Genomic DNA, 15,219 nt, shown 5'->3' on the forward strand with positions numbered 1-15,219 from the left:
GGCTGAGGTCTCCTGCATCTGTGTGACTGGGGAGTTCTGTTGTCTTGTTCAGAGTATTATAGGAAGGAATGTTTACTTTCTCATATTTACATTGGAAAACAAATGTTCCAATAAAATGGAAAGTTTCTATCTAATCTGTTAATGAGTTTTCAGGATTATTCTCTTTTCTTCACCTCTGGACTTCTCATTCCTCTTAGGTTTTCTTTTGTTCCTTTTTCTCTGTCTGTGATTTAGCCTCCTGCCCTTAGTATTTATAGGTATGTTGTTCCCATCTTGTATTTCATCTTTGGCTTGTATCTATTTTATAAAGTTCTGCTTTACCCATCTTCTCCCACGATTTTTATTGCTGCCTCAGGCTTTTTCTTCCTCTTTTTTTTTTCTCTTCTACCTTAGGAGAAGAAAACATCTCTCACGTGCCTCTCCTTACCCCTTCCTACCTTAATTTTAAATTAACTGTAGAAGAACTCTCCACTTTGTCACTCGATACAACTCATTTTGCAAATTCCCAGTGTGTGGCAGAAGCCACTCACTTTGCCATTGTCTAGGTGCTTTTCCTTGTATCCAACTTTACAAATGACCTTAGCAATTAGACTAGGACAGGATGGTCAGATATAAAGTTGTATGGACTTTTACAATGTGTCGTTGTACAGCAAATAAATACCTTCAAGTTTACATGATCCTTAACATGCTCATACTTGCTTTAAGTACAACATTCTGATAGTTAGGCTTCTCCCTTTCTCCAGCCTTTTGACTGAAAACATACTCATTTTATTACTTTCTTTTCGAATGATAGGAACGTGTAAAAACCCTTGAGTTTGCCAGAGACTGAAAAAATGTTTATGTTTTATTTAGCAAGTCTTTATTTAAAAGAATAAATGCAGCAACAGAGTTATGTCAAGTGAGTAATGATCTAAACTTGTGCCTGACTGCACCTTTGCATAGGTCATTCGGAAAGGCTGGCTGACCATCAACAATATTGGCATCATGAAGGGAGGATCCAAGGAATACTGGTTCGTTCTGACCGCGGAGAGCTTGTCCTGGTACAAAGACGATGAGGTAAGGAACGAAGAACTTTATACTACTGGGGAAAAGAAAAGTACTAATTCAGTCTTCTGATACCAGCTTGAAATATTAAATCAGCTTGTACAGCCTTGAACTGAAAGATTGTTTTAAGGTTTTAGCTGTGGTCTTTGAATTTCTATTTTGATTCATGAAGAATGCTGAGTGTCTAAGACTTCTGTTGAAATGCTGATAACAAGGAAAGGGTGTTGTGGGGGGTGTTTTTGTTTGTTTGTTGTTTTCCTTTTTTCCTCTCTTCCTGTGATTTCCACACATTGCTCTAAAAAAGAAAAAAAGGGAAAAAACCCAGGCTGTTCTGAAATGTTGTGGATATTTTCCTATGACTGTTTGGGCTGCTCTTACACATCTACTGTAAGTTGATCATAAATCGTCTGGGTAAAGTTACTTTTAAAAGTAACTACAGCAGTTGGTTTAATGATAACAATTCTTCGTCCTCATATTCTGAGATGGTGAAAAGCCTGTCTACAGAGTTCTGTAGCTGTTGGTATGGATTTTCAGATTTGACAAAAAGTGTGCTTTTGTGGATGATCAGTAAATCTGAGGTGAGTAATATGGGAACTGGAAAAAGCATTTCTCTGGTGAAAAGGATATCAAGGTTGCTCACTATATTGAATATACCAGTAGGAAGCTTTTTAGTTCTGTTTCATTACTTTTTCAACAATGTTTGTAATGATGTGCTTTATCCAAAACTCCAGCAGTATTTTGAAGATTAAAATAGGATTATTATGTGCACTGTCAGATTTATGGTAAGGCCTTTGTGGGTTATTTTAAGGTTTGTGTTGGTGTTTGTAGAAAAATTGGGTTCTGAATTTTTTTGAAGTTAAGTATTTCCAGCAAAAATTTAGTGATTTTTAGGGTGAACCAGTCCATTGGATGGAAAAGGCACAGGTAAAGAGAAAGTTTGAAATGAGCTGTAAAACATCACTCAATCTTTCCATCTTAATTTAGATAATAATCACAACACTGGCTGATCCCAGCAAAACAGGGAGCTGGTTGATGGGGACTGCAGACAATTCATATTCTCTTTAAACTAGTGTAGTGTTTTACTGCAGTAGATTTTCTGGAAGCAGTGGGGAGGCAGTGCATGTGCATAGAGTCAGAGCTTTCCTGAGTCCTGCAAAATCAGGATGTGGGACTTGCCATAGGGAGTTCCCTCAGTAATGCTGCTGATGGTGGAAACTGTGCTGGTCAGTAGGGTTGGTTTGTTTGGATTTTTTCCTTGGATCAGTGGCTATTTTGGGACAGACCTTAAGACTGAGGGACAAATTAGGTTAATTTTTAAGATTTTGCCCCTTGCTCTTTTATTTAAGCTTTAAAGGGATTCAAATGTATTTACTGTAACAGGAAAACAAGTGTGTGTCAGGCAGAGGGGAGGAGCCACAGGATAAATGTTAGGAGGGGAAGTTTTATTCTCAAATTGCTGAAATATACTTTGAAAGAAATGCAAAAGTCACTTCATGAATTTGAAAATTTGAAGTTGCTGGTTTTTGTGATCTGCCTTAAGGTTACTAGAACTTGCTTTCTTAGGTTCAGTACAGGTAACTGGAACTAAAACAAGCCATGGGGGGAATTAACACCCCTTGCTGTGTTCTGTCTCAGGCAGTTGGAGGTGCATCCAAGATGTGCTATGGCAAATTTTAATGTAGTTTTTTTAGACTTTTTTGAGTCTGGTCTTTGTTTAATGCGGAATATAAAAATTCCTAAAAATGCTAATGGTATGTCTTGTGCGATGCAACTTTAAAAAATAAATAATTAGTTTTGATAGTCTGCTGGAGGGAGTCACCTGGGAAACTCAGAATAGAACGTGGAAAGAAATAGCCACTGGGTGATTTCTAAATACATATTTTAAAGTAATGTCTCTTAATTGCCAAACAGTTATGTTTTGAAAGTCATGAAAATGCCAGTAGTTCATTCAGGCCAATATGGGAGCTCACTGAGGAAATATCATAGAGTGGCAAGAGAATATAATAGGATAGTACTATTCTGTGCTTTGCTGGTGGAAAAAGTTCCTCCTTAAGTACAGATTTGCTGTATAATTTGATTATGTTTTCCTGGTAAAGAGTATACAAAGTTATGATTTTTAAATTTTTTTTTTGTACTGAACCTTTCTTAGTAGGACTGAAAAAAAATTAGTAAGGTCTGTTCTAGCTCCTTTTTGAAGAAGGTCAAAGCCACAGCTTGGCTGTTAGTCAAACGACAAGTGACTTGTTTCAGAAACAGACACTATGGGCTTTGAAAATAAAGAAATAAATATATGATCTCCTGGCTGAATTGCAATTTTTATAATTGCGTTTTGCCTCCTTAAAACGTTCTCCTCATTTTCAGCGTGATTTGGTAGTTGTCACATCCTGTTCTCAGCTGCTGACTGAACCGGCTTTGTGCGGGTGTGTTTCCCCCCTGGTGAGATTCGCAGTCTCGGGGATGTGAGAAGTGATAACCGTGTTTGTGTCTCTGGCCGTGCCCTTCGGGGTCGCGGGGAGTTCGGAGCCCCGTCCTCCCTCTCAGGCTGGTCCCTGCTGCAGTCCCCTCCCAGCAGCACCGACCCCTCCATCGCAGCTGGGGACGATGCAGAGTCAGGTCTCACCTTTGTCCTTTTGCCACTGTGATGGTTTGTTCCCCTGTGCCTGTACCCCTGAGCTAGGAATGTGGTAGCAGCTTCGTACCAGAGAGCTCTGACAATGTACTTTCCAAAACTCCAGTGCCTGCTGGGGCCTCCAGGGCTGTGTACCCCCTCTAGTGTAAGCTGAGACCATTTTCTAGTCTGGAATTTACTCTGACATCAAAATCACTCTGAGTGCTAGTGGTTGCTTGCTAGTGCCATGAGAAGGATGTAAATGGCTTCCTTTATTTGCGAGGTGCAGCTTTGATAAGTGATGAATCCACGGTGGAATGCGTTTTGAAGCAAGTTGCTTTGGCAAAAGACTTCAGATTTTGCTGTATGATATCAGTGTTACAAAAGAAAGAATTGGTTTCTTGACATGGTTTCGTTGTTGTCAAACATACAACAGGATTTTACTCCTGGTGAGAGGGACTCTATGCCTGAGAATGCTTCTTAGGCTTGTTATTATGGAAATATCCAGTTGATGTTCAAACAGTGTCCTTAAAGCAGTTACAGTATTAGTTCTGTGAGTACTGATCTGGGTTAGTTTCTGATCCTGCACACAGTTGCTTGTGTTCGTAACTTTGCTGTGTGACCAGGACCATGACTTTGTGCTTTTCCACTTAAAAATGAAACAAGGAAAATGCTGTGCACCTCTTTGAGGCTGCTGTAAATAAGTGCAAGATTAGAACGTTCAGTGACCCTACAAATACAGCTTTATTTCGTAGAGTATTCCATGTAATCCCAGCTGGAGCGTTTTAAGGCACAGCTACACACACATGATTAAATCTGAGCATTTTAGCTTTCAGTTGTTACTGTCTTGTTAAGTAGCATTAACGGAGGTTCATTGAGAGTCAACCTGCAAATACAAAGTTTGTGAATTAGCCACTTCTGTGTCAGGATGAAAGGGACTTTGGGAACGTGGAATGCTTGTGAATCCAAAAGCTCTCAATGTAAACAAATGGCTGTCATTTGTAAAGTCGTGTAGCATTTTTACAGGGCATGGTCAGAGACTGTGATTTTATTATTCTTTCTAAAGCATCTAGAGATTTTGCTGGCATTATTGGTGTGCAAAGGAATCCAAGCTGCACTCTAGGATTAGAACTTCTAAAAATGTGAAATGTACATGTATTGGGAAAATCCCCTTTGGTCTTATTTTCAAAGAAAATATTTCCATTCTGTTTCAATAGGAAATGATAGTATTGTCAACATCTGGTCATAGACGTAGTTTGTATTATAATTTCACAGTTTATTCCCAATTGTAAAAAAAAAAATTGTTATGTGAGATTTGGGAGCAAGATACAAAAGTAAGTGAGGAGGTGAGAAAGTGGCAAGGGGACAAGTTACTCTAAGGTCTGACACTGTATGTGTTTACAGAATTAACTTGCCCCACAACAGACTGCTCTTGGCTTCTGTGGCAAGCAGGAATGTCAGTGAGTTTGATACAGCAATAATCTAATAATGCAAGTTGCTCAAGTTATGCCTAGGAATTAAATGGAAGGACAAAACATATGGAGGTGCCGCAGAGCTGCGTATAAATAAAACTTACTGTTAGTGAGTTAATGAGAACAACTAGGAAAAGAGTACTATAGGAAGCACAGTAAAAATTTCAGCAGTGGGTTTTATTGTAGTTTATAGGCAGTGTTTGACTCTGGGTGGGTTGCAGCACGCAGCTTGGTACTGACCGGCCGTCTGGGATCCAGTGACTCGTGGCTGGAGCTGGTGGTGCAGGTGCTCTGGGGTGTCAGAGCCGTTTCCCACTGGCGGCTGTTCCCTCAGGCTGGGTTGTCATGCGACTGCCTGTCTGTGCCTGCTGTACAGGTGAGAGGATGTTCTGCACAGCAAGTGTAGACAGGCAGACACATGACAACTCCGTCCAGCCAGTCCCTTGGAGCCATCACCGCTGGTGTGCAACACTTTGTACCAATCCAGTTTGGGGGGGCTTTGTTGGGGGGGAACACACATAACAGAATTAAACTTTAAAGCATTAGGAGCTGCAGAACAAGAACAGAACTTGATTTTATTCAGAAAAGCAGCATTTCGGTACATGAGTTATCGTTGTGCTGACATGTATCGGGGGTGCAATTTCAACAGACTGGTCACACTGAACATTTGGAAAAGCGAAAAGAACTGAAGCCAGCGTTTATTTTATATGCAATTCATACAGGGTTTTGCCTGCAGATTGTACTTGCACATAGTAATTTAACCAGATGTTTTTACTCTTCATGGAAGCACAGAAATACTGAAGTTCAAGATAAAAGATATGTTTATACAGTGCATATTTTCTAAGAGCAGATAAGTACAATAATCTGGCATGTTAAAAATAAAAATCTTTCTGTATAAATGGAGGCAGCCACTTGCACATTAACCCCATTATAGGGAACATACTGGAAAGAAAACTGGTTGCATTTTATATCAGTTTTGCTAATATGCAAGAGCTACACGTGTGATATTTCTTTTAGTATTTTGATTTGCATATTTCATTTTAGCTTTCTCTCAAAATACGTACTTTGTATGACCTTGTAAAATTTCAGTAATTTTTTTTCCCCTTAAATATAGACTGTACTGTAGATCAAAAGTCTGCAAATAGCATCATTTCACATCACAAGATGTGCTACTTGGCTGAATTTTTCTGTATGCAGAATACACACAGTGACTGTAATCCAGCTTTGCAGTGACATTTGCCACATCACTGGGGTGTTGTTTCAAAAGGCATAAAACACTCTGGAACGTTAAGAGGGGAAAAGGATAGTTGTATCAATTGTCTGTACAGATTAAACGTTTCTGGTTTATAATGGTGTTCTTGAATCTCTGTTGCTCGCTAGTGCCACCATAGGTAACAACAAACCAGTGCTTTCAAACCCTTCTCAAACATATTCCATACAGAACAGCAGCCAAACAGTTTTTAAGTTCCAGCCTGAAAACTGATTATAAAAGGGATGCATTTACCAACAAGCTAAAGGTGGGGGTAGTGTTGAGGTTTTAAACTGGACTGATAATAAATGAATATGTGATTATTCAGGTGTTCTGGCTCTAATAATTACTTTACCATGAAGAAAAATATACATTTTAGGTAATATGCAAGCTGAGTGTACAAGTTAAGATTATCAGTTATATGAATAAAATTTTCCTTGAACCTAATGAGGTGGAATAAGATCTTAAATAAATGAATAAAGCACAAAACATGGCTAGCTAATTCAGACATGAAAAATTAATTCCAATACATTAAATAATTTGTCTTTATAATACACCTACTTCAATTTTTGTAGCTCTAAGTAAAATTTTAAGAGTATGCTTTAAGTTGATGTCTTCCTACCCACTTGACCATTTTGAAGAAAAACAAAAGTGGCAAATTAGAAGTACTTTTAAAATAAGTATAATACAATGATTGTTTCATAGATTTCGTCACATTTAACTGCTTCATTTAGTTGAAAGAAAATTAGGTCTCGCTTTCTGTGTTATGCATCCTTCTTGAATTAGCAAAGAATTGTACAGTAAAATTCATTGGCAACCTATAGTAAAAAAGATTGGAAGAATAAAAGTATAATTTTATATAATAGGTTTTCTATTAACAACTACCAGGGACATTGTGCTGGAAGGAAAGTCTTAAGTGGAAAGTTTGTGCGGTCTTTCTAATAACTGTACACAAGGAGAATTCATCAAAGAATCAGCAAAGAGCTTTACATCTCAAACACAGGCAAATTTATTTTCCCTCCAGTTAATGCCTTGGGTGCTGCTAATGACTAGATAGTTATCTCCTCTTGATTCTTATTTAAAAACTGAAATTCCTTGCAATTGTAGTAAACTTGCTAAAAGGGCTTTTTGCAAGCACATTTTTGTGTGCTGTGTCTGGATGGCTCACTGAGTCACTAAAGGGCTTGAGAATATTTTAGAATACTTGTAACAAAAAAAAATAAATCTCGTGATTGTCAATATTATATTTACAGAAAACCTGTGTTAAGGATTTGACTTTAAATATTGATACCTTGGAAACTGAGTTGAGTACTGTATTCTCTCCAGCGGTGATCAGGACTTTTTATTTAAGGGAAGGTTGTTATTTTTAGATACTGCTTTGCAATGCTGCATAAAATACAGTACAGAAGTACAGTAGCATTATTCAGGAAAGTTTCATTCTTAACTCTGGCATTTCCTGTCTTTTTGTAGGTTTAAACCTGACCCTTAATAGTATTTCAGTTAAGATTTTTTTTTCCTAAATAAAGTACAGTTCAGGAAGCAAAGCCTTTTACAAGTAAAAGTAAAGTTGTAGTATTGATTAAAATCTATTATTTAAAAGAAAACCCAACACAGTAAGGTTTAGGGTTTTTCATTTTCCGATCTGCTTAGCAGATTTCAATTGAAAGATTATAATAATTTAACATTCTATGCAGAAGCCTAGAATTTTTATGCAGGTATTTTACTATTTTAGTGATAATATTTTCCATATAGTAATGATACTTGGGTGGTCTGGGTGCACGGTGATAGTGCAGGAAGGGGGGCAAGGAGCATGGAGAGGGTGGCAGTGCTTTAGTCCTCTGAAAATACAGATGCACTAAATAGCACTGGGAATAGTAATACAGAAGACAACATGCAAGTTAATGACAGGGCAGAAAAATGTCAAATGACATGGCTTTTTTTAAAGTAACTAGTTTTTTTCACGTTTGGATGCTTGTTTGATCTATATTTATTTCTGTAAAGTAGACTGATTTGCCCCCACCCTTCTTTCTTTTTTTTTTTTTTAACATTAAAGGAATAGCTACAAAAGGGTTGAAATATTTTCTTCCTCTCTCCTATTTAATTTTGTTGAGTGCACCAAAAAAAAAATTACACTCCTTAAAGATTAAATAAAGTCCATTATATTGAAACACCTATTTAAATGATCATATTGGCTTTAAATTGCTTTTCCTGGCTTTGGACCTTTTATGGTAATAATGTATATAATTTAGTTCATAGAACCGGCTTAAGCATTGGTATCGTCCTGGATTTAGAGAACTCTCACTATGATTTAGTATGCATTGGGTCCTGCTAATTTTTCTAGTCCTTGCAAAAAGTAATGTTTGCTGGTGTTTTGGTTTCTGCTTTTTTTTTTTTCTCTTGAAATATTTATATGCAGCTATCTTGTGTTTGTTGACATGCATATTTAAAACCTCTTGTTTTAGAACTATGGAAAATCTCTCCTCTGTGATTATGATCAACTAGAAATTGTTTCAACTAAAACAGCACTGCTTTAAGAACCACAGAATCACTTAATTTACTTTGAAAATGTTTTGGTTACTGAGCCAAAGTCGATATACTTCCTTATTCATTCCTAACAATACAGGCTTTCTTTCCATATCTGTTGCTTTGCACACTGCATTTCCCCCCCCTCCTTTTCAAGCCCCATGCCAAGGGGGCCTCCTCGATCTCAGCCTTACGGTCTAAAAATGTAACTTTGAGGAGTCATGGGTGTATGGGAGGGGAATCACTTCCTAAATCCAGAAAGGTCATTTAAAATAAAGATTAATGCAAATAGTGGACTAGAGATAAGAGAAATACTAGTTCTGTATGTTTTCATTGCCCTTGCTTATTTAGCAAAAGTTAACACAGGCTATCTGAAGCACTATTTTCACGGAGAGCCTATTATTCCCTGGATAATAGTATTTCCTTTCTTAATTTCTAGATCAGAATTATTAAAAAAAAAAAACAATAGCTTTGCAAGTAAGCATTAGAGAGAAAAAAATATTTGCTAACGATCGCATTCCCCTTGAAAGCAAAACTGAGTTTCTTAACAAGATTTGGAAACATTTTTCTACCGCTTAAGCAAAGTCTAAGGCATAAAACTTTTCAGATTTGCTATGCCTTAAACAGCACTCAGAGACTGAGAAATATTAATGCAAGTTTGAATCTGGTTCCGTTCCTTTAATTTCTTCCTGTCGCTTCAGATTTTCTCTTAATAACCACATTTAACTGTGTGTTGTAACTCCACTTTAAAGCAGGATGAGAATAAAAATTCCATCTACTCGTACTATGAGGGATTAAACCCCACTGATTTAATCCTAAAAATAATCTTCTGCAAAATAAAGGGAGAGAGGGCGAATAACTTCTAAGTGTACATTAAAACACATTAAAAAAGAGGTATTTTAGTCAAAAGGCATAAGCTTTGCTGAGGGGCAAAGGGAAATGACCGTGCTAGTTCTGGCTTTGTAGGCTTTAAGGCAGCCAGAACAGGCACTGCCACGGTAACGCTCCGCGAGCAGCTCTCCCCAAGAGCACTTCTATTGATTATCGAAGGAGCAATGGGAAAGGTGATCAGAATATACATATTTAAAAAAAGAATAAAGTACAGCATCAAGGCTGCCTAAAAACACAACATGCATTCTGCAAAACTGGCTGGTTATAATGCTAATGGCTGCATATTTATGCTGATCTTTTTATAGTATAGCTATTCCAAGCCTTCCTGGCAATAATGAGCACCATATAGATGGGTTTTTTTCCGGTTGCAGTAGTTTGTTACTAGTGTTAACTTTAGGGGAGCTGACTCTGGAGTTCGGCCGGTATCAAATTGCAGCCCAGACTTTTTGTATTATTTTGTCCGTGGGGATTTCATTCAGCCTGAGGGTTTTTTTCCCCTACCAGGACAGCTGGAAATTCACCAAAGCAAACTTCTGCATTCGTTTACAAATTCCATGTTTATCAGTGGGATTCAGGACAAAGTAACTTATCATTTTGAATGTTAGAATTATCAGCGATTCAAAGTACACATGAGAGCGGCAACAATCAATTGGTGCTGATCAGTCATATGCAATGGCCAGCCAGGTATCGGGATGGAAAGCTGGTTTTTCCCTTTTATTTATTTATTGATTTTTTTTTTTCCCCCCATCACATCCTGAACTTTAAGAGGTAATTTTTCCTGACAGTCAAAGGTTTTGTATTCTACATGGCAGCAGCCAACCATGGAGTAGTCGGTTTTCCTATGGTTTCCCTCCCAGTTTTCATTAGCACACATAACATAAGTTACTTGCAAAGAAGTTTCAACTGCATATGAAAATCTAAGTACAGTTTTCCCAAAGGTGATATAATATATTTTATAATAATTTAAAATATTATTCATGCATTCTCTTCTATTATTTTATTACTTTAAAAGGAAATAATTTTTTTAAATCGATCTTCAGATCATAGTTCACAACAGGAGCTAGTCAGAATACATACTTCTAGCAAGTCTAGAAAAATAAATTAAATACTCCTTAAATATTTATACTGACTGCTACAAGTAAAAAAAAAAATTAAATTTACCTTTTTAGTTTGTGGGGGAAAAAATGCTTTATTTTAAATTAAAATAAAAAAAAAGAAATGACCGACTTTAACTCTACTCTTGTACACTTCTCTAGGTAATATACCTCTAGGCAATATACCTCTCTCATTTCTTGCATAGGTTTTAGTGCACCATCAGAGCTCCATCTTTCTTGCAGTGATGACTGGAGGAAGGGGGGAGGGGAGTCACCTAGGTTCGCCAGGTCATAGGCCAGGTGTTCTTCCAAAGTAGGCCTTACCAGAATGTCTTCCCCGCTTTATTCTGAAGTCCTCCTTTTTCACAGTGTCCCTTAGCGTTTCTTATTCCCTAGTGTGCAAAACCTGTGAAGAAAAATACTGTATATGAGATCTGAAAGGAGCAATAAGTGTCTTCTCCTTGGCAATAGCAACTTGCGTCCCCAATAGTCCATGCCGCTGCTTTCCCTTGCCCAGTCTAACCAATGTGCAGACTACTGTACAACAGCATTGTCCTGAACAGGTAGTCTGAACACTGGGGCGACGGAGCAGGATCTCCGGACGCGTCTATTTATTTATTTTAAATCCTCTTTTAGTCTCGGGGAAAAACTGCCTTCCTGCATCACGGGTTGTGCTCGGCTCTCCCTCACACTCTGCAGCACTCACTGAAACACACTGAAGTGCTGTGATTTCCAGTCTTGACGTGGCACATTTGCAGCAGACTGGGGATCTGGCAATGAATTTAGGACCAGGAAAAGGGGGAGGGCTGGGCCTGAGAGTCCATATATGGGATGATGTCACCCTGGGGAGGTTTGGGTATGCACTGTGCCGCTGGTGAGACCGCTAGAATTGCCTGCTCTCAGACATGGGTCTGTGTATAAAATGGTACCAGATGTTTTAGTGTAATGTTAAGCAGTCATTTCATCTTCAGGCCAGATTTTTTTCTTCAACTGGGCAGGAAGTGGGCCCCAGTATGGAAAAGCTGTAAAAAGTCAAGATGTACAGTTTCACTGCAGCCAACAGAGAGCGAGTTAATGTAGACGCAGAATTTGCTCTTTTGTGAAGGCTGAAAAACCGAATTTATAAAAAGGATTCTGCTCGGGAAGCTAATGTAATAAGCCAGTGCTTATTTTCTTTCTTTTTAATGACTCTAGTTGTGCTTTTCTATTTTGGCATTTCAGACCAAGAAAAGGGCAAATAGGTTCATTTTTTCTTGGAACTGTCAGCGGCATGCAGGCTGCCGAGACTTGAACAGTAATTAGAGTTACTTCCTGAAAGTGAAGCCCCCATGAAAAGTCTGGAGAAATGTTCTTTGTCATAGCCTCTACATGAGTAATTAGTTCCACATGTGGCCTTCCTATTTCCCTTCAGCTATTTTGGCTGGCTGGTTGAATACTTTGCTATAGCTCAAGACTTAAAGAAGCTTTAAAGTTTTCATTTCAAGCATCCACTGTGAAAATAGCTATTTCTGGTGTCATAATAAATTGCTTCTGGTAGATCAGTGCTATTAGGCCTGGCATTGTTTTTCACTGGTAACCCTGCTGGTCCCATTTTTCTTTTAATGGTGCTTGGTGGAATTATTCTGCTGAATTTTATCTTTGATGTTTACCAGATCTATTGAATTTTGCCAAGTATGACTTTACCGTAGATTTTAAGATATTCTCCCCACAGGCACCCGGCCTTGTTCTCCTGTAAACTTTTTTCTTTGTTGAGAAACAACATTTTGTTGAATCTAAGTGTTGTACTTGGTTTTGTTGTGTGCTTTTTTAAATTTTTGTTTTGGTTTGGTTTGGTTTTTAATCTGCCTTAGCCCATGGTCTAAAACAACAGCTAGCAGATCGAGTTAGCTCTGCTGAAGTCAAACCTGGAGGAGATCGTGTGTAGGTCTGTGTATGCACCGTATGGAACTGTTGCCAGTAGGTTTTTTTCTGCTTAGAGTTCTAAAGCAAATGTCAGTATCTGGAACATATTCTGAAAGGTAGATCTCCACCAACTTCCTCGACAGCAGTGTATGTAAATCTAAATGTGTGCTGTGAGCTCTGGTGTCCTAAATACCTTCTGCAGGATTTGGTTCTTCCTAACTGACGGCACATTCTGAGAGAGCCGTGTCTCCTAGAGGCGTGTGCAGGGCAGGTTGCAGAAGTCAAACTTCAGGGAGAAGGAATGCAATAAACTTGGACACTGGGGAAATTGGAATTGGAGTCTCAGTCCAATGAAAAGTGACCTTCAGGCTGCTTTGTGGGGGTGGCAGGCCAGGCATGTCTGCTTCAGATTGCGCATCCTTCGGTTCTCCCGTTTGGATCACGGTGGGCTCGTGTGTGTCCAGGCAGTGGTGAGGTTTCTTATTTAATTAGCAAAGGTGAAAGTTTGAAGAAGCTATGGAAAGAGGTTTAACGTGAACTGTGCTTTTGGCTTTCTTAAAAACAGCAACACCACATCAGTGTGTTGGGGAAAGTGAGTTGGTGGGCAAGAAAAAGCTGTTATAATGGAGAAAGTAGAGCACACCATGGATAAACCGGGAGGGCTCCTCGTCTGTGTATCACTGCTTGTGTAGGAGCTGGCTTTTTTATTATATTCCCACTTGGCACTTGCCTTGTGGAAGAAGAATACAATTTTGGAAAGATTGAGTAGTGATTTTGGTGAGTGGGACCCTCAGTATAGCGTGTCAGATTTTCCCCAGTGAGGAGCTGTCAGAGATTAATTACTGCATGTGTCATCAGAGCAAGAAATTATGTTGTCAAGAAAAGACAGTATTCCGGGGATCTTCTTTCCATACTGGCAGAAGGGGACATAGGCTGAATAAAACAGGAGGCAAAGCATTAATGACCCAAGCAGGCTCAGGGGCTGAGGGAAGTGGAGTTTGGAGTCTCGCTGCCAAGTGCAGCAGCATTAATCTGTGAATTTTTCCTGAGATGCTTACATAGAACTAGAATAGCTGACCATATTGTGGCCTGGAAATTTGTTCCCTTTAAGTTCTGTGTCCTGGCAAAAGCAGAGCTTCAGAGGAACGGAGGACAAGAACGGGGGGTTTGGGTTATTCCGGGTGCCCAGAAAGATGCTAAAACATTGTCAGGGAGAACCTCTATAGAGTGCAAAGCCATTCAGACCTCCAGTGCACTTTTTCTGTCCTTCCTAAGGGCAGTTCAGCTACTTACACGCATCTGGGTTAGATGTTCAGACTCAATCCCTCCTTTTCCACTTGATCTGTATTTGGAAAGGAACAAACCCAAAAGGCCACTGACATTTCCATTCCTTCTGATACCAGGTTCAGACTAGACAGGAAAGATTTGAAATCATCCACTAAATAGCTCCCCATCTATAGTGTGGGATTTAAACTGCTTCCGGTCAACATGCAGCATGGCAGACTGCTCTCATGGTTGCAGTAATCTCCACTCACAGAGTCAGTATCAATAATAAATTGTTACCCATAGTTTATTGTAAGTGCCTTCCAAAGATAGTGATGAACTTCATTTTTCATGAGAATATCATCATGCTGACGTTTTCTGCCGTGTCTACAAACTCAGCCTGATGATTAAATTATTTTGCACAAGCCTAGAACATTCTATGGTTTTTAGCTTGGAGGAAAGTAAGGATTTTGAAAAGTCCAGCTTCTTCATTAATGCTTATTTGGAGGACTACTATGAAAAAGAAAATAGCTATATTTCTGCTGGATTGTTTTCTTTTCCTGGCAGACAGCAGTGTAGTGCCAGGCCATTCTTTGTTCTGAATGGGATGGGCATCTTTGAAATGGTCATGAAGTGTGTGGTGAGCATGGGAGCTGTGTGCTTCTTGTAGTTTGTAAAACATCCCAGACTACATTTACACAGTGAAGCAGCTGAACTGCCACCAACCTGTGTTTTTACATTAAAAAGTTACCAGAGAAAGTGTCTGGACAATTGTAAATTTTGTATCTCTGCTTTTCAAAGCTCTAGATACAATCCAGGGAATTACAGAAGAGTAAGTGGGATGTCTTGAGTTGGAATAATAGCAGTTGTTTTTGAAATTCTGCAAGAAAAAGTTCTCTGCTATAATTTGCTCTAGATTTTTTGCACATCCAGCAGTAAAGGTTAACCCTTTTTGGCACTGAGTAAGCTAAACCATGATTTGAAAGAATTAGAAACAGGTAGGTATAGGATACAGGGATCAGTACAGATGGACTGTCATTGCCATCATAGCAAAAATCCCTGCAAAACTGCCTTCAGGGTCTATTTTGTAGCTGAGTGAACAAAGTGAGTAGAGAATGAAATGCCAGTGAGAGTGAACAAATGCAAGTGAACAGTCTCAATTTTGTCCACTTT

At 38.7% G+C, this 15,219-nt stretch overlaps 1 protein-coding gene and 1 long non-coding RNA gene across 8 annotated transcripts in view; one reads left to right on the forward strand and one right to left on the reverse strand.

The window, feature by feature from the left end:
• The window catches only part of DNM3 (dynamin 3), a 172,321-nt gene that overhangs the window by 50,367 nt on the left and 106,735 nt on the right, over positions 1-15,219 (forward strand). For all 7 annotated transcript variants that reach the window (XR_010432638.1, XR_010432639.1, XM_064664341.1 and 4 more), the window contains one exon: positions 943-1,056. Coding sequence is in view for 5 of the 7 variants with exons in the window: in XM_064664341.1 (XP_064520411.1) it covers positions 943-1,056 (114 nt within the window). In the remaining 2 variants the exon portion in view is untranslated. The remainder of the gene's footprint in view (positions 1-942; positions 1,057-15,219) is intronic.
• Positions 9,351-11,633, reverse strand: LOC135418742 (uncharacterized). Its single transcript, XR_010432636.1, has 2 exons — positions 11,588-11,633; positions 9,351-11,287 (listed from the first exon to the last, which is right to left on the reverse strand). It is a non-coding gene; the product is annotated as an uncharacterized LOC135418742 (long non-coding RNA).

The sequence above is a fragment of the Pseudopipra pipra genome, chromosome 9 (assembly GCF_036250125.1).
Source record: "Pseudopipra pipra isolate bDixPip1 chromosome 9, bDixPip1.hap1, whole genome shotgun sequence".
Classification (NCBI taxonomy): Eukaryota; Metazoa; Chordata; class Aves; order Passeriformes; family Pipridae; genus Pseudopipra; species Pseudopipra pipra.